The sequence below is a fragment of the Anguilla anguilla genome, chromosome 18, assembly GCF_013347855.1.
Source record: "Anguilla anguilla isolate fAngAng1 chromosome 18, fAngAng1.pri, whole genome shotgun sequence".
In the NCBI taxonomy this organism is placed as follows: Eukaryota; Metazoa; Chordata; class Actinopteri; order Anguilliformes; family Anguillidae; genus Anguilla; species Anguilla anguilla.
The window spans coordinates 15,980,791-16,005,721 of NC_049218.1; the positions used below are offsets into that span (position 1 = coordinate 15,980,791).

Here is a 24,931-nt window from a genome sequence, read left to right on the forward strand (position 1 = left end):
AATCAACACTCAACCATGAGGCAATATGAATAATTGCTGTCACTGAGCAACCATGTGGACTGTACGCAGGTCAGAGCCAACTAACTGCTGTTTCTTTGGTCAGGTTTGTGGTTCATGGTTTGACCACAGGGGAGACCTACGCGTTCCGCGTGCAGGCGATCAATGAGCTGGGCCTGAGCGATGAGTCCCAGGAATCAGCCCCCCTCTCTGTCCAGGCGGCTCTGAGTGAGTAACGTCCCACAGCGGAACCCACAAAATCACCCCAAAACTCTACACCCCTGACTGCCACACCCAAACAAAATCACCCCAAAACTCTACACCCCTGACTGCCACACCCAAACAAAATCACCCCAAAACTCTACACCCCTGACTGCCACACCCAAACAAAATCACCCCAAAACTCTACACCCCTGACTGCCACACCCAAACAAAATCACCCCAAAACTCTACACCCCTGACTGCCACACCCTAACGAAATCCCACATCCTCCAAACTGCAACACCCCCGAATGCCGCATATCCCCCAAACCAAATACGGATGATATGTGTCGTACAAGCATTTATAGCTGGGGATTTATGGTAATAGCAGGGTTTTATTTGTTTTAATCAGTGTTTTATTAACGAGATAAAATAAGATTAAGACCAATGATTAAGACCATGATTACACAACAAATACGTCGCCTCTCTGGTGTATGTGTTACGCCATCATACCAGGTAACACACCAGGTATCTGGTGCAGTACAGAATTGAAATTCCATCATACCAGCCCATCACGTGAAAATGTCCTTTTCAAAAGTAGCCTAATCAAACCTCTATTTGATGTTAGATAATATTAAAGAAGCAGTAATATGCTGTGCTGTTCGGGACATGAGTCACAGGCTGTGTAGAGTGTATATCTGTCTGATATAATGATTTGCCAAAAACTGCTGCCTTATAAAGAGAGCCTATGAAATGGATTTGGCATTTACTTGAACAGTATGAAGCATGCATTTACAAAGAGCACATATGCTGAGTTCATAACGTATGCTTATTTGCAAATTAGTGCCTGATTACAGTGCACATTGCTGCCAGAGTACATTGCACATCTCAGTGCACAGGGATTTTTTTTGATGTTATTCAGGCTTTCAGAAATCATATCTGCTGATGGAGGGTGATTTAAAAACTGCCTGTCCATTTCAGAGGTGCCCTCTTCCCCCTATGATATTGCCCTGCTCCTCTGTGACGGCAACTCCATGATCATAAACTGGAAACCCCCGAAGCACTCCGGCGGGGCCAAGGTCACAGACTACTATGTGGATAAGAGGGAGGTCTCCCATCACACCTGGAGGGAGACCAACATTCCTCCCATTAAGGAGAGAATCTTCAAGGTGACTTGTTTTTATAAATCACTTTTGACTATATAATGATAACTGCCATGGCCAGTATTTAATTCTGGACTGTGGAGCACTTCACTTTGCAAAGGGCCAGTGTCTCAGCTAGTATTTTAGCCACACAAAAGCCCCTGATATAAACAGCTTAGTTCTCCAAAGCATAAACAGCCAGCCATTTTGAAAGCTGTGGCATCCTTAGAAGGCATGACGTTAAGCTACAGTATGAAGCTTAAAGATTTATTGCACGTCATGAAGAATGTTACACAAAAATAGTCAAGTCAGTACCACTGAGGTGACATTTTCACAATGATTTATTTTACTTTTTTTTACTCCTCCCTTCTGGGCAGGTGGAGAATCAGAAGAGCGGTGCAGTCTATGAGTTTCAGGTTTATGCTGCGAGCTTTGTTGGAGTGGGGAACCCATCAGAGCCTAGCTCTCCTTTTGTCTGCCAGGCTTGGACTATGCCAGAACCAGGTACCATTGTCCAAAATATATATACATGCATACATAAAAATTGCTGTTAAATATGTACCAAAGAGATGCATTATGGATGAGAGACTGATGAACTACCACTTCTGAGATTAAGAGGACTGGATTCTCCATTCCTCACAGAATGCCCACCCTAAAATGTATGTCATTCGGACATTTTCTTTTCTCAATATTTCTTGGACCCAACAATGACAGCTTTCCACAGTATTTTTGCAGCTTTGCAAAAGTTGCTTTCATTTAGTTGCTTTAATTGCTATGAGAAAATCCAAAACAAAATGGTTGCTGTGTCCCAAACTGCATGCATCCATGCTCAGTGTACACTGAGCACATGCGCATCCAAAACCAAAGTACTGCCAGCCATGACTTACACTGGTGAGTGTTGTGTCTGAATTTCAGGTCCACCTTATGATCTGACCTGCTGTGAGATCAGGAATGACTCTGTGGTGGTTGAATGGAAGGCCCCGTTATATGCAGGCAGTAGTGAGGTCACTGGCTACACTGTGGAAATGTCCAAGAAGGGCTCGGACACCTGGACCACCGCAAACGAGACTGCCGTCAGCCACCGCTACTTGAAGGTGAACATCCCTTAAAAGTCAACGTGGAAATGCATGAAAATGTACAATTTGTGTTTATTCTTGTCTCCACGGAAACAAACCTTGGGTGAGCGGAGGAATTTGATCTTGGCCATGTCCCAGATTTCCCTTAAATTAGTCTTTGTGAATATCCGGATCAATGCCGCATTCTATCGATTGCCAGTATTTCCAATGAGGTTGTTGTATAATGAATCACATCTGATTTGCAGGTGACTCAGCTAGAAGAAGGTGAATCCTATGTCTTTCGGGTACATGCCCAAAATGACGGAGGGGTGGGAAAAGCCTCCATGGCCTCAGATCCGGTGGTTGCCAAGGCCCTGGAAGGTACTGACTGAGCAAACGGCACAAATACACCTGTGTGACAACCTATATTCATTGTGACACCACACTGGATTTAATCAACATTTATTCATTAACTTCTAAAAAAAACTAAAGGGGTTTTTCTTTACAAACACCGTTCAGCAATCCTTCACAATTAGCTCTGTGGAGAAAGAAAAAAAAAAACCTTAACATCATAAGTCACAATGTGAAGAACAAATGTTGATTGAATCCAGGCCAGTGTATACATTTGATATAATACATGTAATTAATTAAAAATGCCTGTATGTGATATGGAGCCATAAAATGCTTGTAAGTATAAATCATAAATTATTCATCTTCAAGCACTGCAGATGTAAATATATCATACAGGTGCCTTGGGTTCGGGTTTATACAACTTAGGGAACGATTTCTGAAAGATGTTATCAATCTGCACACATTTATGCCAGATGTACTGATGCTATATCGGAAAAGTACCAGGCTAAGTGGGACGCACCCAGTGGAAATCAGGAAAATATCAAGATCAAGTTATTTCGATTTTGCATTTTAATGTGAAAAATGAATGCTTTTAGGAGTAATTTGACCAGCGAGTCAGTGGGGCTGGATTATTGGGCATGGTGGGAAAGGAAGAGCTGTGGGTAGGGTGGTCTAATGGCAGAGATGAGTCTCAGGTGGAGAGAGCAGATGGAGCGGAAAGGTTTATGTACCCCTGTAAGGTCCAGGATGAGAGACAGAGGAATGGCAGCCCAAGCAATCTCTAGACACATGTCCCCATCCCCAGCTGGGCTGCTAACAACCAGAGCTTTGTTGAAGAACCGTCCAAAGGTCAGGCAGTGTATGGTGATTGGTCACTCAGGATTCTTTTCACCCATCAGGCATCCAGGAGGTGCAGTGTGGGGTCGATGCAGAGACGGGTGACATATACCTGTCCTTTGAAAGCTGCGAAATGTCTGAAAATTCATCCTTCGTCTGGAAGAAATCCTATGAAGAAATCACCGACTTCTCGAAAGGAATTGCCATCAAAACCGAAGGGAGCCGGTGAGAGCGAAACCTTCTGCCCGAGGCCTGTCCAGAGGGGATTCCAGGTGCATGTGTTTCACCCTGAGCATATTGCAGCGCCGCAGGGGGGTCTGCTCTGAATGTGATGTGTAAATGGGCTGGTTTTACAGGGGATTCTCTCACAAATGGGCCGCAGGCAAGATTACATCTTAATCATTCTTCTACTGTAAAAAAAAATTGAACATAAAATAATAAGTAAATTAAAGTTCCCTTCAAGCAGTACCTGAAAACAGACGCTGGTCGGCGTATTATAAACATAGTTCTAATAAATGTGTCATTAATGCCTGTAATTACAGATTTATGTTAAGCACAGAACCCTTCCCCATGTTTTCCAGCTCCAAGCTTATTTTCAAGAACCCTGACAAAGATGATGTGGGAACCTTCTCAGTTGCTGTTACCCACACCAACAATGTCTCCTCCAGCTATGTACTCGCACCTGAAGGTGGGTGAAGAAAACAGATTTCTATTGAGCTACTCAGCAGATCCCCGTTTATTAGGGTGACCCAGCACATGACATGTGAATTAAAGTAATGATAAATATTGATATCAGAAGAGTTTTCTGTTTAAAATTTTCTTAGAAGTATAATAGAACAGTTATCTGTTTTCTTTTAATAATACAAACACATACGAATCAACATTGGTAGTTTTTTTCCCTCCATGCATAATTGTAAAAAAAGCCTTTATAAGAAAAGATTATTTGCTATTGTTGCCATTTGTCCTTTTTAATTTGTGAAAATATTTCTGTATGTCTGTTAACTTCCTCTTTCAGAGCTCGAGAAAATGCTGGCTCAGAGTTATGACATCAGACACCCAAGTAAGTTTTATCTTTGGGATGTTATCCCATTCACACAGGAACATTAACAGGTGGTAAAAACAACTTTACATTTTAAGCATTGAGAAAGTGTCCCACCCTGTCCATGATCACCTGGAATGAAGCAGTAGGACAGAGATGAGTGCAGCTCAGAAAGAGTTTAACCAGGACACCAATGTCTTACACAGTAGCTCCCCCCACCCCACCCCTCAAACGTGCCTTAATGAAAACAGTAGTTTCACATGTAAACATTGGCTTCCTTGTGAAATCTACAGTAATCCCATTATAAGCACATTGTGACTGAACTGCAGTATGTTGACATGCAGTACATCTCCAGACTTCTGTGTGTAAGGGCTCCTGTGTACACACAGGAACCTGTGCAAAAATGGGAGGTCCTTGATGTTATAGCAGTAATTTAGACTCAGGCCTTTTGGGCAGAGGAGGGGAAACTACTGATGGACAGTTGGCCACGCCTTTCAGACAGACTGACAGGAGTAGAGCTGCTTGGTGAGGGAGCTTCCGTCTGTGGTACTGTTCGTTTGATCTCCTCCCCCCTCCCCCCTCCCCCCTCTCCCCTCTCTCCTCCAGTCATTCCTCTGAAGAGTGAGCTGTCCTATAAGATCCTGGAGAGAGGCCGCATGCGTTTCTGGGTGCAGGCAGAGAGCATTTCCTCTGCCGTCACTTACAAATTCTTCAAGAATGACAAAGAGTTTGTTAACAGTGAGGTAGGCTCTCCACAGGGCTGTGTTCTGTGCCGGAAGAAGCACAACGATGCAGATCTCTTTATATTTGTTATTGCATAGCTTCTGATTCTGAAATTGATGGTACATATTCTCGTTAGCTTTTATTTCTAATTATAAAACACATGGTTATTGTGAGTGTTACCATTTCAATGGCCATGACATACTGTTACTTGCCATAAAATTAATATATAAAGGATGCATTATTAATGTATGTCCTAAGGCCTGGATTCAATCCGCATTTGTCTTTAACATTTCGCTCTCCATTAAAACAAAAAAGGTTTTGCTTCGTAATTGGCAAGTATGACGAAGATGTATATGTATTAAAAAAAGACGGTTCATATGTTTTTTGGTTTTAGCAATACAAGATGAGTCACGATGTGGCCACAGGCATCATTGAGATGGTGCAAGATCATTTCACTGAGGACAGTGAGGGAACCTACACGGTCCAGATTCAGGATGGGAAGGGCAAGAACCAGTCCTCTTTGGTCCTGATTGGAGACGGTAATATGGTTCTCTTACATGGCTATTCTTCAGCAGCTTTGACTCCCGGGATTTGCAGTTTACTGAGCGATTCTTCATGTTTTATCTTGTTTTGTTTTTTATAGCTTTCAAGGCAGCGCTTGCTGAAGCTGAGTTTCAGAGACGGGAGTACATCCGAGTGAAAGAAGGTACCACAGAATAGAGGAATAGCCAAAAGCTCAGCTCTTAATCTTTTAACAAGACCGACATTGCCTTTGAGAAACTGTATGGTGTAATTTATGCTGGATTTTTTTTTAACTTTACTAAGAAAACTTAGTAAGGTTAGAAAAGCACAAATCCAAGCACACTCAAAGCACAAACCCTTGCAGTGTGTCAAAATCCAATCTATAATATTAAATAAAAAACATCTGCATGTATTAAAATCATAATTCAATCTTCAATAAATTACCCTAACAGTTGCCAACTTATTTCTCACTAAATCGCACTAATCAGGATAATGATGCCATGCCATAAAGTGCCACATTATGCTGCAGCATGTACATAATGATGTCATGCCCTAACGTTTGACATTTTTATGTAACTGCATATGAATTGTGCTTGGAAGTGCCAGATTACATTGACAAATTGCGACAATGTCATGCCACAATATTAGAAGTTTTGGATTGATTATGTATATCTAGGGCCCAGGAAAACCCCAGGGCACTGTGTATATGCCATGATTCATGAGGGCGCCAGTCAATATTCTGTCCAATCTAGTTATGGGCATTATGGACCTGGATTCAAACTGTCCTTAACTTTGATGTACAAATAAATGCTAGTGTTCTTTACACAGTTTGGCCAATGTGGGTTTGGTTGAATGAAAAGTTTTGTCTCCAATTTACAACTTTAAGAACAAATGTTGATTGAATCCTGGCATTGGTTTTGCAGGGAATAAACCATGATGCATGGCATGCATACAGTACTGTCTGGTAAAACAAGGAGTACCTTATTTCATTAACTTCAAAATGGTTCACAAGCAATTTGAGGATTGCAGTACTCTGGTGGGGTCTGATGGCCACTAAATATAATGGTGCAATTGTTTTAACTGATTAAGATGTGAGTTAAGAATGTACAAGGCAATGAGTTAATCATCATTTGAATTCTGGGATAAAAATTTTTTTTTTTTAAAGTTCCCGAACTCCCCAAAATGTGATTGTAAAGAAGGTAACCAATTGTATTTAATTGTGAGTCAAAGTTGCTGATTGAAAAGTGATGCTTGAATCAAGGCCTAAGTGTCAGTATCAGTCCTTTATTATTGTATTATAAAATTAATAATCACGTAATCATGAGCTGTGCTTATGAGAGGTTGTTGGTGTCCAGTTATGACAGCATAATAATTTAGTGACAAAATTGCAATTACACATTATTAGACCAGCAAAATCATATTAGGAATGTATACTTAAAATACTTAAAAGTATACTATAATTAAAATATGATTTTGTTTCATCATTGATCATATTTACACTGGCAGCCAAGTAGGACTAAACATTTAAGTTTTGTGGCATGAAAAAAGAGAGTGACCCAAGCGAATGGAAGAAAAGTGAATTTAGGTAAGTCTGAAAGGCAGTAATTTACCAGCAGGGTGATGGAGAGGGCAGGGAAATAAAGTGAGGGCTTAGAAGGTATACAGAGTCTGGTTCAGTGGCAGCTGGTGAGATATAAATCTGGGAAGCAGAGAAGTTTATTCATCATTTTTCAGTTTTTTATTGTTTCGCAAGATTAACATGCTTGCCGTTTTAAGCAATTCTCATACATTAGTACGTTTTCCGTGTTTGCTTTCGGCAGCATTAGTTTTGTGCACGTAAAATGAATTAGTGAAGAGGTTGTAGCAATCACACCTGTCAGACAGGGTGATGTTGCTAGAAAGAGTGTTGCCGAAATAAATTCTGCCTGACTAAGGGGGTCAGCTCATTTGGCTCTGTGGCAATGTGTTTATATTGTGGAATGGAATACCTAGCCTTGGTTCCCATGTCTCACAAAAAGGGCATATTTAGATGATTAACTCTATTCCTAGTGTAAACTATATTCAGCAAAAGGCGATCTAGGGCTGGAATGGGAAACACATTTTTAAATGCTCAGGACAATTAACAGGTTAAACTAACATTTTCTGCTTCCCTTATTTATTAACCATTAGCTGCCATTTCACCAGATAATGCCACTTAAACTAAATGTGATATTTCATGCTTTACATCTGGATGTGAGGAAGATTGAAGAGGCATCTATTGTAGTGTTGACGCAAAAGAAGATTTCGGCTAATTAACCCAGGAAGACAGCTTTGCTTTTGCGACACCTTGCAATTAACTGAACAATGCAGCTAAATGTCTTCAGCTGAAACATGTATTTAATTACTTGTGAATTGATCTTGAGCTGCTAGTAACGTAAGCATAGCTTGAAAAGTTTGCCATTGGCTTATGTAATTATAACCTTTTAATTTTACTGTGCAAGCCAAGTCATTCTGAACACCAGTATTTGCATGGTGATTCAGTCAGATGCTTTTTTTGGGTGTGTTATCACTTGGGTGTTAAAAGGATACCCATTTTCACTAATTTAAAAAAGTGCCTGTCGGTTAGCTTTACTCGCATGCTATTGATACCCTAATTTGAAGATTATGTAGTTTTATACAGTTTCACTCTGTTCCAAAAGTCAATAATAAAGACATTTGAAGTCACTTTGTCCCACTGTGACTTGTTTTCATACTTGGGGTTGAAAAGTTCTGAAACATCACACACCATAAGTGATAACTTGCCAACTATTTTAGTCATTTAGTATTAGAATGATGTTTCTGTGATGTCAGAGCATGTCAATGCAAAGTAACACAATACGTAGTTTGTGTTTGTAACTAAAAGATGCGTGTGTTGTTATTCTGGTGAATCTGCTTGTCAGAACTCAGTTTGCTCAGTTCAAGTACTTTCCTGTCATTAGCCATTGTTATCTTTGCTTCTTGCTTGATGACCAAAACTATTGCTTGCGTTTTTACTGTATGGAGAGCATGCAAATTGCAACTGTGTGCTTATCTGAGTGAAGAAGCATGTTACGGGTAAAGAGATGTCAGTCATGCTGGATAGCAAAGGTACTGAACATGCAGTGGCCCGTGGCATGATATTAAATGTAAGAATGCAAGACTGGATTATGTTTATAAGCTGATTTGAGTGTCAAAACTGAGGAAAGTTTGCATGCCTATCCCTGGGCTGGTAAGTAAATCTGAATTTCTCTTTAGCTTATATTCCATAAAGTAAATCATAAATGTTAAATGAAAAAGGTTGTTTAATAGATGGCTGATAAAATCACTTGCATTGAAAGAAGCATTTGGTTTTCCACTGTTTGTTTTTGCTGTGCAAGATTACATTTACAAAATTGTGTTTGTTTGTGAGTGTTTTGTGTTTGTAAGATCAGGTGAACTGATAGCTTTTGGTTTCTGTCCATTGCCAATGAGCTTCACATCTTTCTATGATGCATTTTCTGAACCCAAAATTATCATGTAATGATAAATCACTAGTTTAATATAAAGTATTATTTCAAACACTAATATTGTAGGATCATGTTCTGTTTATTCGTTATTCATTTTTATTCAGTATATATTCATTTTCATTCAGGTGTTGCAAATATGCAAAAAACACATATTCTATTTGTTCGTTGCAGACTTTTAATGCACCCGACCAGGAAAATAACATGGTATCACATTTCCTTATATATTTTATGCTGCAGGTAGTAGTAGTGCACGTTTTTGGATGGGTCACTAACAATAGTAGCACTGCTCATCTACCCAGCTAAGGGACACTCGCTGATTCCAGTATGGAATGATTGACAGGATGGAATAGTGAGTGTGGGATTTAAATAAATGTGCTGGGATTTTAGTAAATGTACTGGGATTTTAGTTTAGAGTAACGTGGGAACAAAATGGTTGGTACCTAGGAGTGTGATATCACATGAAGGCAGTCAGTATTAGCCAGTCGCCTCCAATACCAGCCAGTCACCAATTTTCCAGTCTTTAGTTGTACCCCCAGTGAGGTATATGCCACTGGTTGAATGGACCACACACAACTGTCTCTTTCCCTCATGGATGGCCTTGTGAATAGCTACTCCCTGGATCATTCTAGTGCCATTTTGTCAGATTGCTTTGTGCCTACTTGGGTGTAGCTAAGCATCTTTTAGCTTGTGTTTCTTTATTCAGAATGACATTCAGTACTTTCACTGGCACACACTGAAACTCACTCAGACTACGAATCAGTGTCACTGGAATGGCCCAGGGAGGGAGAGAGTGCTGACTCATTCTCTTTCATCCAAAGCATTGCCAGTTGCTAATATCTCCAGCTTCACAAACACAGTCTCCTTTCTGATAGTGATGGGCGTGTGTACTTAGGCTATGCTAAACGTACAAAAGTAGAGCTCTCTTCTACACTTTGTACATAAACCGACAAGTTAATCCCAGAATTCAAAACTTGGCTAGGCAGCATACCACATCATGGCCTTAAATCCATCAACATTTATCCTCAACTTAACTGACCTGCAGTTAAATGTAATTGTCAGTTTTTATTTTTCACATACAGTGTGGCAAGTTCTGCAATAACCAAACTTTTTTGTGGAGAAAAAAAAAATCTAAAAGGAATTTACTTATTAGAATGAACCTGTTGCTGATTGAAGACAACAGCAAGCCACTATTCCCCTTTTTAAACACTTAGACAGTCAATACATATAATAACAGTATATAATATTCTGTATACTACATAGTAGTGGTCTTTACCACACTCCTTTGAAATGAATACATTCATACAGTATATTAACTAATAGTTTTATTTACTGCTGTAATTTACATATTTTTGAAGGAGTGAGACCTAATTTTGACATGTTCAGGCTTTCTGAGAGGGTGTACTACATATGCACAAGCTCATCAGCTTTATTTGAGCATGAAAGCACTTTTTAGTATTTTAAAGTGCTGTTCTCATTATGACAAAATGTTGCCTTTAGACCGTTATTAAATTTTCAAGGCCAACCAATTTTACAATGTGATTACATTGTCTTTTAATTTGGACATTTTAATCACAGCACTAAATAGCTTCAGCTACCTTAGTTCTCTTTAATCATGTGTTTATTGTCAGAGGTTATCAGGTGGTGCCAATGCTGCAGTAGCAGGCCATTTAAGGTAAAATTGAATTCAATTTCAGAGGTGGACCGCCATGACAAAGGTATTTTAAACAGTTAATTAACTTACATTAGTGTACTGCAAGACACACACACACACACACACACACACACAGGATTCTGTTAACACAATGTTGACACAGCACCCCAGACTACTGGCATGCTTTGGTTGAGACTTGGTAGAAAGTAATTTCATGAAGCCATACACAAAGAGGCCTGTGAATGCTTGTGAGTCATTCTATTTCGGAAGAGTTTTTCGCTGTTGAGTTTTTTACTTGTACATTTTTGGTGCATTAAGCGCCATAAACATTGGCAGGATTGAGGTATCAATCAATCAATCCATTATTATTATTATTATTATTATTATGTACTGCACATAATTCATGTAATCAGCATATATCATCAATGTGAATGGGACACCAAGTTTATAATGGAGAACCATGTGAGGCTGTGTGCACATTATGTAGCAAGAGCGTAATAGGGAGAGAGGTTTTAAAGGAATGGTCATTAATAAGGGCAGAACCAAAGAAAATTATTTTCATATGATCACACCTTTCCTTCCTTTTTGAATTAGTACAAAGTGAGCTTTTAATATAGATTCATAGCCATGTTGTTAGGAATAATTTATGTTATGACGATCAGGTGTCCTAGAGCAGCATTTCAATGCAGTACTGCAGAATGTAAGGGTACGTTCTTGAGTTCAAAGGACATACACATGCACGTACATGCAAACACACATACATCCTAGCCCAATGAAACACATAGGCATGTATTTTTTTCTTTAGCATGAATTACAAATATATGAAAGTGTTTGTAATATTTTTAAATGCGTTACGGTAAGTGTTTTTGATGGGTTATTGCATACATGATAGACCTACTAATTATTTGTATGTTGAGAGATTGCTTGTTAGCCTAGCTAACTTTAATTTAAAAATAGTTAACCCTAGAAACGCCACAGCGATCAATTCAACCATTGCCACAAACATCTGTCATGAAATCCATATGGCTCCCACTTCGTGACTTTTCCTAAACATATGTATTGAACATTGTGATATAATTTGAATATCAATATTGAGTAAGGAAATAAAATTATTAATTTTTACTTGTGGTGATGAATGGTCAAATTGACCATCATTTATCTTGCATGTATTCTTGATCATTTTGACCGCTGTTGCAGAGGGACTCCAGTAGTAGCCAGCTGCAGCCCTGCAGAACGAGCCACTGGCTAGGCAAAGCCTGCAATAGTAGTCCTAGGTTTTAGGGCCTACCTTGTAGTCATTTAGCTGTTTGACTAATGAATAAGTTTGGATACCGAAACTCGGTAGCAGTATGACACCGGTTCCCATACAACTGGTACCTACCAGACCAAATCTCAATGCACTTTTCGGTGCCGTCGTCACTAACACTGCCGACTAATCCAGTGACAGCAGGTACCATTAGCAAGCTAGCTATAGTTAAACTCAAAGGGATTCAAACAATGGAACCTGCCTTTGCAAAAAAGAAAGACATTTTTTAATGTCGTCATTTGCTGTTTATTGAAAGAAGGTAGACTAGTTTAGGGCCAGTACCATTTGTCAGTTTTGCCTGTGTATCCGTGTATCTTGCAATTGGCTACTTTGATCAAACTACTTTGATCAGATGTTGTTTTTGGCAGAAGATGTAGCTAAATGTCCGATGGGGAGAATTATTTATTGTGGGAATGTGATGATGAAATCGGCAAGAAAAAGGAGAATGTGTAAAATAAGCCAAGTGTGGGCCTTTAGGTGGACGTGTCCACAATGTTAATGTTCTGAAGGGCTGAGAGTCTGTGGTCATTGTGGTTATTTGTGGCCATTTAATTATGAAAATTTCAAGTTGGATTAAATTGGATAATTTCCATTGTGATTTCATAATGATAATTTTTATTATCATTATGATTCATGCAATTCACTTTGAAGTGCAATTGTTCTTGAAAAATTGCCAGTGCCTGTGGGAAATAAAATGAATGGGAAGTGTGCATTGGGACTTAGGTTCTGGGGCTGAAATGTCTGAAGTGCTTTGAGACAATGGTCTCAAAAGTGCTGTATAAATAAAACTGAACTGAACTGAACTGAAATAATGTGGAGAAGTAATATATGAGACAATGGAAGTAAATCTGTTTTTAAAGAATAAATCCAGCAACCTGGTAAAATTAAGTTGACAGTTGGTCTTATTGTCATACAATCTCACTGTGAGTGTTAAAAAATGTACTACTTGACAACATAATTTAATTATTGCATTTATGTCTGACATTTAATATTATTTGAATTGTTTGAATGAAATATTGTGTTGTACAGACACTGCTGCACATTATACACATAATTCAGGTGCAGTTATTCATTTCTTTGTCAACATGCACATCATCTAAGTGAAAACCTTTCATTGCAGGCCCCCACTTCTCCGAGTTTCTGTCTGTCCATGTGGGAGATGATTGTTCCGTCACGCTTCTCTGCAAGGTAATGAAATATGAAGTTCATCATCTCAACTGAAGGTAGACTGACCTGCAGTGCAGTTCAATGTGTGTTTACAGTTTGTTCAACAGGTCTTTGTTACTGAGCATAAAGGCATTCTTTAGCCATTACATGAGCTATTTGAATTTATTCCACTCTATTTTAGCTTCAAATGTTGTATCTTTCTGTAGGTGGCTAACCTCAAAAAGGAGTCTGTGTTCCACTGGTACAAGGAAGCTGTTGAGGTTGAAGCACTGGTCGATTTAACATCTGGAGTTTGCAAACTCCCCCTCCCCCTGGTATCTATCTGTCTGTCTGTCTGTCTGTCGGCATGTCTGTCAGTCTCTCTGTCTATCTCAGGAGGGTTAAACTGATTGAGTAAGACTACAGTCGCTCTTCTAGTGACTGAATAATACAGTGCAGTCTTGCATGTCAGCATTTATACAGCACTTTCTATGCCTGAAAGAGATCAGAGCAACAGAGTGTTCCCTTTCTGCCCATAAACCTGGAATCATGATCTCTTCTTCGCAAAAATGTTTCAGTATGCTGTACTCATGGGAAATGAAGTACAGACTGTCCATTCTGTCATTTTTAACACTGGAACCCCCCTTCTCGCCTGGGTTCTTTATGTGAACATGAACCTACTCGTCATTTGGGTTGCTCAGTGAACCTATTTTTTTTCAAACGTTATTCTCTCCAGTTCTCCAAGAAAGACCAGGGTGTGTACAGAGCTACAATCAGTGATGACCGAGGAAAAGATGAGTCTCAGATCAACATTTCTGGCCAAGGTATTTTTCTTCCCTCCCAAGTTAAAATCAGTTCACATTTTATGAGCGTCTGTGGCTTCCGTGTACAGAATATGTAGGCTGTTGGTCAGCACATTGGCATTCTGGTCAGCACATTGGTATTTCAGTTTTGACCAGGCTTTACACATGTTAACCTCTTCTTTTGCTGTTACTTCTGTTTTGTAGTGTTTGATGATATCGTCATTGAAATCACCCATCTTGCTGGTATGTATTCCTAACAGATTTTCCAAGATGCGTCAGTATAAGATTACTTATTTCCTCTTTTACTGATTTGAGTGTTTATTGGTTCATGGAAGCTGAACATATTACTCAAAGCTTACATATTTGGGCTGCTTAGTTTGAGAATTAAGTAAAGGTTGAAAAGCCTGAAAGTTTGGCTCCAACAAAACAAAATCCCCTGAAATGTCAAAAGTCTTAAAGCAAATGTACATTTTCTGTGAATGAATAACAATATATAACATGCTTTATTTATGTTAGACCTTCATCTCAATATAATAGCTAAATAAATGCCTAAATTATGCTAGAATTGTGCATATCAAATGGTGAAATGTTGCAATCATATTGTATTTATTGTATAGTAATCATTGTAAAAATGCAAGTTTTCATGTCATATTTCCCTCTTTCAGACCATGTCACCTCGTTCTGATCATGAATGAGCCTATTCCAACTTAAACTTACTCAAAGTTCTGAAATTCCTACTAGAACAAGTTAGTCATTAAAGCATAATGTGTACAGATTGGATACCACTGGATTACCCTATGTAGACACCATGTGTGTGGCATACACTATGTGTGCATCTACAGTGTACTGTATATAAGTGCATGGAATATAAAACGCATTGTTGGGACATTAAGGCTTACAGTGCCCCTTTTGTCTCTGTTAAGGAGTTTCAGCAGGTGATTTGGTGATCCATTGCACCGCAGAAGGCATTCGTCTGCAGTGCCAAATGAAATATTACTTAGAAGAGATGAACATCAATTGGTCACTCAAGTATGCCCACTTTCTGGTTTTCTCCTTGTCATTTTTCATGAGAACAAAAATTATGTAAATGGCCAATCGGGAAAAATTCACACAAAAATGCATTGCAAATGCATGCAAAAATGCAGGCTTAACAGGAGCTAAGCATGTAAATGCGATTTGAGATCAAGTATAAAATCTTGCTTCTTTGACATGAGGATTAAACAGGGTATTGACAAAAAACACTGGTATTAATAGCTGTCTCTTTTTGCACTGTAATGTGGATGCTAAGTAAATCAATCCTCTTTAGAATCAGCCTAATGTTCTGCCCAAGGCAGTTTTGATACAGAGCTTGACACCTGGGGTATATGGATGGACAGAAACTCTTCCCTTAAGCTACAAGATGGCTGTTGGCAAAAATGACACTGATTGTGATGTGGGCCAAATTTAACTGCATGTTTGGCATAGCCCCCACATGAATGTAGTGAGGAGACTCCCCAGGGCCAATCCTCCTGTGTGTTTCCCATTAGCACAAGTTCACAAAAGGAGCTTTTGTTCAGATTGACAATGCGCTGCCTCTCTCATCTTTCCCCTGATCTGTCAGCCATTTTAAGACCTTCCTGTGGATTCCAGGGGAGGGATTCTGATCAGTCATTAAGTGCACGTCTATTTGTTCAAGTTACTGAGTGAACTTGTTGTGAATATGACATTATCAACAGGGGAAAGGATAGTGAAGAAAAAAAGAGCAAGAAGCTACTTGTAATGACAAGACAATTACTGCAGCGCACAGAAAGCTTGCGATATGATGTGATTTACTTCAATAGTCATAATAATAATAATAATAATAATAATAATAATAATATTGTTATTATTATAATAGAAGTAAAAATTCATTGCATACTTTGGAAGATTAACAATATAATCACTGAAATTTTCACATCCATATTTTTAAAAAATTGACTTTTTTCCAGATACGTGTAGGTGTAAGTTTATGCTTATGTGTAAATCTAACAAGCATGTTGACACCAACATCTGATGACATTGTACAAACATGAAATATCCATGTAGCTGACCTATTGACCATTTTCAATAATTTGACCTGTCTCCTAATCATAAAACATATTGCCAGTTGCATTTTTTACCCAGAATGTTAATTAACATTTACGGTGTGTGTGATTTTGTTTATTCATGAATCCTGTACTTGAATATCACCACATGCATAAAGTGACCCCCGTCTTTCACACTTTCAGGGCCAAAAAACTATCAGCATCAGAACATCTGAGGATTGGAGGAACCCCACAAATGGCCACCCTTGAGATAGTGGAGCCTACTGATAAGGACAAGGGCACGTACACCATTGAGATTGTAGATGTGGAGAAGTCACACACTCGCACTGTCGACCTTTCAGGAAAAGGTGTGTATACTGGAAAGCTTGGTGCTTAAACAAAGCCTCATGTGTCCCACTTTAAATTAATGACCATGAATCCTTGGTGAGGTAGATAGTCACATAGTGTACCAACAAAGATCTTTAAGTGTATTGATTGCTACTATGCCCTTATTTGCCCTGACGGTCGACTCTGAGACTGCAGCTTGAAAGGCGTCCCCCCCCCCCCCCCACAATGTACTGTTTGTGAATTATCATCCAGTCACCAAACACAAAAAGTATAAAGAATAAATAGATGTGATTGGCAGGATATGCTTTGTGTTACCCTCAACTTGCCACTGCACGAGCATCTCCTAGCAACTCACCAGGTCCCCAGCAATAAGCAGCTGTGTTCAGTGAAAGCTCCACCTCTCAATTGCTGCAAGCTGTCCTGTTGGATGCCGTAGATGCTTACCTCTACTTAAATGAGCTCTCCTTTCAGGCGCATACTGAGTTTCCAGTAAAAGAGCTGTCCACTCCACTTGCTGTGTAGATCATTGCATCTGAACAAAAACAGAGGATACTGCTCCGTATCTGAACATACTTCAACAAATTGGGCTCTGAAATGATGAGAAACACAATGTCAGAGGTGTGATCCTGGCTCCCAATTCTGTCTGTCAACACAGTTTGATGACAAACAGAATGAAGGGCTGGCCAGTGCAGGGTCATGCAGTCAATAGACAACACTGACAAGACCAAGAATGAGCAGTCACAGGCACAGCATTGCTACCAAAAATAAAATAAATTTAACGCCTTTTAAAAAAATAATCAGTATTCAAAAGTAGGTCAAGTCAAGTCATGTACTTCCAGCTTGTCAATTGGTTTGTTTTTTTGTACATTAATACAAAAAAATAGTTTGCATATTCATAATTTTATCATACATTTCATCTCTTCGCTGCAGCTTATGACGACGCCTATGTGGAATTCCAGAGGCTCAAGTAAGTAGCCCCTCTGCCTACTGTCCTCATTTACGATCAGCTGATCACTACCCCATACGGCGAGCAGTCTCACAATGCCAAAGCTTAGGAGCAGCGTTTCACTCTCTGTGATAAACAGACCTTTGTGCCTTTGAGCCCATGTTAATACCCGTCTCCTCTTTTCCCTCCAGGGCTGAGGCCTACGCTGAAAAGAGTGAGTAATCTGTGTTGGCGCTGGCACGCCGGAGCCCTGTGCTCGCTGTCCATTTCCACTCGTGAACTCGGTGGCCCATTTTAGGTGCTAATTGTGATTGTGTGAATTCTTAGACCGTGGACAAATGGTCGGTGGCCTGCCTGATGTTGTTACTATCATGGAGCACAAGGTAAGAATGGATTTACATTCAGTTCAGCTAATTACTGCCACGGGTGTTAAAATAATAAACCTATACTTTATAGATTTAATAAATGTAATCATTTTTTAAACATTGATTTTATATACATTTTTAAACGTACGCATAGACCAGTTTGTTCTTTACTTATTTGACTTGGCTTGCACACTGCACACACACACACACACACAATATATGACAATTCATATTGTGCAATGTGCTGAGACTGATGGAAAGATTGATTAGTAAGGCATCCGCTTGAATTTTCGCGATGTCAGTGTGTAATACGATGCAGTCCGACAAATTTTTCCGCTTGACAGCTCGTTCAGCAAGTCTTAACTGCGGGGAGCCAAATTAGCATTGGGATTGAGCGACACATAGAAACTGGTGAAAAGGCCTCATCAGTATAGCACGGCTAAACGCGCTCTCACCAGCAGCCTGGCTGTTTGTCCACTTTAATTCAGCCGTAGACTCGTCCCGACCTTAATATCATCCAAATTATTGCCATGCTGAAGTAATTGCATTGCAAATCTACAGTGTCACAGAGCCTCTTACTGCACTCAAATCCCAATTACTCCAGAGATGGGACAGACTGCTAAATCAGCTCCTTTCCTAAGGAGCCCTATGCTTGGGGCTCTCATATCCATTCATGGCTGCTTTATATCAATTTAATTTGTCCCTGCCCTCACAGCCAATTGTTGGGAAGTCACTTGAGCCTGGCCTTGTGGGTGACGGCCAGGAGCCAGGGCCTGCAGTGCAGGGGAAGCCTGTCCTTGTAGTGGAGTTACTCTGACACTCACGCTAACGCTGCAGGGGCTATAAACTCTATAGTGGGTAGGGCCCCAAAAACTGCACGTCTCATTCATTTAAACAAGCGCGGCAGGCCGACACCACAGTACTGTAGTAACCTAAATATCCTGCCGGTAACTTTTACACATTTTTTTGCGACTGCCATTTTACCCAGTAGTGCGAAATGTGTGCAGTGTACACTCTGGATTTTTCTTGAATTGTGCACTTTATAAACCAATTATTTTACTGCAGATACCGGCACCACACAACACCATACATGTTTAAGAGGGCTGCTGCTTACTTATAAAGAAGTGCTGTATGTTTTCTATAGGCCACAATATAGAATATAGCTGCACCCAAATTAATTTTTTAAACATTATGTAAGATGACCTTACAGAAATGAACTACAATAATAAATCAATCAATAAATCAAAGCTTTTCAAAAGCTTTTTTGATTGCAATACAAGATGCAGATCTACTAGTTGAAGGGAGGTTGTTCCATAGGGTGGGTGCTAGGATGGAGAATGCACGATCAATCTTTGTGGCACGTCTAGAGCGGGGAATACCTAACAGATCTTTGCTTGAGGATCTAAGTGCCCTAACAGGGATGTACAGTGTATAAAGGGAACTGGCTCACAAGACCCCTCATAATAAATTTAAAACCATTCAGTGAAAAAGATTTGGACAAGAACCATCTGTTTTGAGGGGGAAATGTGATTCTGTATTTTTGTGGGTCTGTACCTCTCCTGTCTCTGCCCCACCCAGACACTTAGCCTCACATGCACGGTGTGTGGAGACCCTAAACCCCAGGCATGCTGGTTCAGGAACGACCAGGAGGTTGACCCCGATGACCACTTCATTATTTCCATGGACTCGAGCAAGTTCGCCACCTTGACCATTAAAGGGGTTTCCATGGAGGACTCTGGCAAGTACACCATGAGCGTGCAAAATAAGTACGGCGGTGAGGCGGTGGACGTCACCGTGGCCGTCTACAAGCACGGCGACAAGATCCCCGAGGTGAAGCCCGTGCCCGCACCCAAACGGATCACGCCCCCAAAGCTGCCAATCATCATACCAACCGCAGCCACCAAGGCCCCGCCCACTCCCCCTGCAACCAAAGCTCCCAGCCCTGCCCCAGCTGGTAAATCTACTGCCGCCCGTGGCATCAAGTCCCCTGTCCCTGGCAGAAAGAAGTAAATAACCCAACATAATTGGTATACACAATGCTTGAAAAAAGCTGCCAAATAAAAAAATAATTTATAGCATGTGTCTTAAAGTAAATTATCACAAGAAGGTAGATGACTGGAGATCATTTCTCACTAAGGAGGCAACTGTGTCCCCCTGTCTTCCTCCAAACATTAGAAGTGGCGTCAAAGTAAATAATTTTGAACAGAAGGAGTCTGGTTATTGTTGGTGCATTAGCACACTGTAAGGCCTGCATTTGCGACTGATTGCAGCAGAATGTGTTGTGATGGTGGAGGGAGGGTGGAGGGGGGGCTTGCTCCTGAGGTGCTTTGGTGAAAAATGACCAGCTTTTGATGTTTAGTTTTAAACGCAGAGTTTTCAATTGGCCTGTGGAGTTTTAAAGCCTCTGTTCCCTGTATGTGTATGTGTGTGTGCGTGTGTGTGTGTCTGTGTGTGTATCCCGGAGCAATAGACCCTCCGCTTGGCCCCCAGCAGTAGGGCCAACAAACCAGCATCACTGTCATCACTCCAAATAAATCAATTCACTCCCACGCCGAGTTATGTGTACTCCTGCTTTGAGCTAATAAAAAAATAAAGATTAATTCTCTCTGTGTTGTCCTTGCACCATTTACAGTAGAGGCTCAGAGGCAGGTTCAGCTGGGGGTGGGGGGCCATCTGAGCACATCCTAAAATTGAATAAAATTCCAACTTTTCTCATCTTTTGTCTGCTTTGGTATTTTAGTTTCTAGCACTTTTTCCATTTCTGCTTTTTTCATTTTGTGAAAGTAATTAATTCACAATGGTAGAGGACATTTGATCATTTTAATGATAAATTGCTTCTTGTAATCATTACACTTGAATAGAAATTCTATTTGAATAATTAAGATGCAAGAAACTGAACTTGTTTAGCCTTTCAAATCATTTTAAATTTAATTCTAATTAAATCATGCATATTTAATCATTGAAAATTATTTGCTTAGAAGTTATGGGTTTCCATGGTAAAGTAAAACATCCATACATTCTTCATTTTGACCTTCCTCTTCGGATCCCATTTGAAAGCCGCATTGTGACTTACTGTGGCTCAGTAATAAAAAAGACATTATCACCCTTACCTGAAGCCAAAATCTTGCAAGAATATAACTCAAGGACATGCTTATTTGTATTCTGACGGCAAGTGCAGTACACCCAGTAAGCCCGTACAAAGCGGCTGCATCCTAGCGACCACATGGGGGCACTGTTGCGTCACAGAGCATGCCGGAGCAAAAACACCACACCAATCCGAGTGAGCATGACTGGCAACACTCAGAATCACGTGCTTCACCTTTTACGTGTATCGATTTGGCATGCCATAACCAAATACAGCAAAAATATATATCTCCATGGCCACATTCTTCTGGTGCAAAATAAAAATAAAATAAGGGTGGATTGTATCAACACGCAATGCAAACATTCCACGACACTTAAAATGTATTCAGGACTTCAAGTGATACAAATCAATATACTTGAGCTTGAAGTATTAATCTGACCCTTGCAATGAAAATGTAAAAATTGTCAACAGTGTGGACCAATATTGTGGATTATCCTGCGCACCAGTGTCCATTTTAGACAGGTCTATAAGGTAACCATTACATCTAGTACCTTCTGCTCTGGGCCAAAGCTGAATAGTTGTCTGTGGGCATTGTTGTGCAACCTGTGATCCCGTCAGAGTTTTATGAGAAGGGTTGCTATGGGGAATCTTTATTTAAATGGAATTTGCGATTACTTTGAAGTAGAAACACCGTCATTGTTAGCGTCTGTAGAAATGTGAGGGATTTTTGCTCTTCCAGATAGGGTGGGTGATGTCCCTTTGAAGATATGCTATTCTCCTCTCTGCCAAATAGAACAATGGGAACAGAAATAGCAGAGTACCTTATGAATGCGGCATCGACTGAAAACAGTCCTCACATGGAAAAGGAGATGAGAAAAGGATGATTTTCCACGTATTCAACAGTGTTTCTTAGACACTGAAGGCTTAGTTTCCCATGCTTGCTCTAAGCTGTGCAGACACATGCATGCAGTTTATTTTCAAAACATATGCACAAAACCACCCTTTTTGACTAATTGTGCATGAATATATTTATACAGACACTGTCAGATATGAAGGATGATGTGGGTCTGTATTAAATATCACAAAAATATATATTTTTCTTGCCTGATGTTGTCTTAGAAGCAGTTTAATAAGAAGCCTGTCATCCTGTCAGCCTATTCCAGCTAACTGCCTCGACATTTTATGGAATTGCCACACCTCGTTCTGTCAAGAGCAGGCAGCACAAACCTCTTACAGGTTTGTTTTGACCAAAATATTGCTTGGACTTGAAATACCCTTAGCCACAAACAGCTATTCAGTAAGAACAAGGCTCCTGTCCTCAGTGCAGAATGTATTTTCCATCTTCTGTTAAGGCCTTGTTTGTTGTGTAGCATACACAGTGCATGGCTATTTATGCAGTTATTTATTTTATTACCTGATTTTAACTAGGTAGGTCAGGAGAGAACTTTAATTCAGTGAATGTGAAATTGTGGCATCTCGGTAGAAGCATTTGCTTACGGTAGAATTCAACTAATCAGCAGCAAGCTAAAAACTAGGTGGCTAATTTCTGAGAGGTGTTCTTTAATTTATTTATGGGACAGTCCATCCACCTTTTGAGCATTATTCAGACAGGCAGAAAGCAGGGAGGGTAACACAGAGAAGGAAAGCTAACAAAGTCACATAGAGTATCTTTTTAACAAAGACGGCCAGGACCATCCAGTTTAAGCATCCTATATATAAAACATTCAGATAAAGATACTTCAGCTTGTCCACTTTCATATAGGACATTTTCAAGTTGTCAAAATATATTTCTCTAAAACAGGTGTCATTCTGTCATAGGGTTTTATTTATCATTTTGTCTCCCTACAGACACTGCACAGAGCAATATTTCATAATAGACAGAATGCTTTAAAAGAGATACACTTTGCATTAAGTTAATGATTGTATCATTTCTGGAAATGAGAATTGGTACTTGTTATCACTGCAGTCTGTGAAGTACAAATAGTTTGTTAACTCAACACTTATTTAGCCATTTTCATACATTCACAAGTGAACATCCACAGCTTTGTGTTTAATGTTTTTAATTACATAAATGCTACATTTAGGAAATAATAGTTAAGACAAGGCTAAAAAAGACTCTAATGTTTTGCCTTCCTGGGAGAACTTGTGTTGATTTGCTGAACGGAGTCTTATGTAACCAAGAATCACCACAGGTGCACAAGCTAATTAGAGAGGAACTACAAAATTTTAAACTCCTCGAAAACATAGATGTGGTCACTCAACTCAAAGGGAATGACTTTGCCAACCAAAACAAAACAAACAGGGGTTCTGTTTCACCCATGAGGGTGCCAACTGAATGTTTCAATGAAACTAGGAAAGTCCCAATGAAACTGGAAGAGTTCCAGTTTCCTACCAGCCATACACCATAGATGCTTGCAAAACTTGCCCCAGAAGGGACAAACTAAATGAAAAGCCAAACAAAGTGAAGTTAGGAAGTAGCAAAGTATCTTGGCTAAACTAAAAAGTAGAATCAGTACACTCTTCTTTTGGCTTTCCAGTGGCCCCGCTAACACGCACTAAAGCATTTCAAACCCCCCTCCGGATGTACTGGGCCAGTGGGTCTTAAATACCAGCTGTGACAGCACAGGTGAAACATTCTGACTAACGAGGTGAATCCAATGAAGAAGCCCCATACCTAACCAAAATCCACCTCGAAATTGAGAGAAAAACATAAAGCATGCAACGCAATCACAGCCGTTTTCAGGTCAGCTATTAACAGGTACTTATCTTGTAGCAGCAAATCCTAAAAGCAATATACATTTGAAATATAAATGGACTGCCTTCTTATCTCAGCCCTTTAGATTAAAGCAGCGATGTACAGATCTAAAGAATTCAGTAAAACACTTCAGGAAAGATTCACATCCGGTGTTTTAGTTAGGATGAGGCTAAAAGAGTCAAATATTTTAGTGTATTGCCTTCATTAGTAAAGAGGTGTTGTATGCTGATGGCAGTCTTAAATGGCCAACTTTACAGCATCACCACAGGTGTACTAACTAATTACAGAGGAATTGCCAAACAACCTCTAATTTTCAGGTAGGCTATTACTGAGCACTTAACTCATGGCAGCAAACCCTGAATGTTGTTGCTTCATGGCATATGTAAAAGCTGGAATAAAAGTGAAATCCATTTGTGTTTATTTATCCATTAATCGACTGATTAATTCAACTAATGGGAAAAAATGAATAACTCTTATCAGTTGACAGCCCTACTGTCGCACAGTAAGTGTGTCTATTAAACCCACCCAAAACTAAATTGAATCTTTTCCACATTTTGTTGTGTCAGTGCCAGTCCCCCCACACAATACATTATATTCCACATTCAATCTCAAGGTGGGCATTTTGAAAAATGTGCCCAAAAATTTAGTGTGGAAGGGACCTTTTTCAGACATTTTCTTTCACTAGTACTGATTTTTAATGTGAAATTACAGTAACAGATTAATGCCTTGATATCTGTATGTGATAGCAGATTACTCAAAGAACACTCATTTATCAGAGGGATTTTCTGAGTGAGCAGTCAGACCTTATGGTACAGTACAAACACTAGTGACATCACTGTACTTGGCACTTCAATAGATATCAGTTTAGCTATACATATTTTATAATTAAGCTATTATTTGGTTGCTGATGACATTAACTTTCTTTTTTTGGTTGGCAACTCCATTTAAATGAGCTGTTAACATCTCTTTCTCTGACTTGTTCTCTCTCTCTCTTTCTCTCTCACACACACATGCACACACGTGCGTGCACACACACACTCACACACACACACACACACACTTTATACAGGCTTTCTGTCCCCATGCAGGCAATGTGTTTCACAACTATACACACA

At 39.8% G+C, this 24,931-nt stretch overlaps 1 protein-coding gene across 2 annotated transcripts in view; it reads left to right on the forward strand.

The window, feature by feature from the left end:
* The window catches only part of myom2b (myomesin 2b), a 37,706-nt gene extending 17,130 nt beyond the window's left edge, over positions 1-20,576 (forward strand). For both annotated transcript variants that reach the window (XM_035400279.1, XM_035400280.1), the window contains exons 17-37: positions 104-225; positions 1,179-1,366; positions 1,717-1,843; positions 2,255-2,433; positions 2,661-2,775; positions 3,645-3,807; positions 4,164-4,270; positions 4,598-4,642; positions 5,228-5,364; positions 5,739-5,883; positions 5,988-6,050; positions 13,447-13,514; positions 13,700-13,807; positions 14,209-14,296; positions 14,480-14,518; positions 15,199-15,304; positions 16,522-16,685; positions 17,596-17,632; positions 17,803-17,825; positions 17,939-17,994; positions 19,555-20,576. In XM_035400279.1, coding sequence (XP_035256170.1) covers positions 104-225; positions 1,179-1,366; positions 1,717-1,843; positions 2,255-2,433; positions 2,661-2,775; positions 3,645-3,807; positions 4,164-4,270; positions 4,598-4,642; positions 5,228-5,364; positions 5,739-5,883; positions 5,988-6,050; positions 13,447-13,514; positions 13,700-13,807; positions 14,209-14,296; positions 14,480-14,518; positions 15,199-15,304; positions 16,522-16,685; positions 17,596-17,632; positions 17,803-17,825; positions 17,939-17,994; positions 19,555-19,986 — 2,512 coding nt within the window. In that variant the 3' untranslated portion in view covers positions 19,987-20,576. The remainder of the gene's footprint in view (positions 1-103; positions 226-1,178; positions 1,367-1,716; positions 1,844-2,254; positions 2,434-2,660; positions 2,776-3,644; positions 3,808-4,163; positions 4,271-4,597; positions 4,643-5,227; positions 5,365-5,738; positions 5,884-5,987; positions 6,051-13,446; positions 13,515-13,699; positions 13,808-14,208; positions 14,297-14,479; positions 14,519-15,198; positions 15,305-16,521; positions 16,686-17,595; positions 17,633-17,802; positions 17,826-17,938; positions 17,995-19,554) is intronic.
* Positions 20,577-24,931: the final 4,355 nt, after the last annotated feature.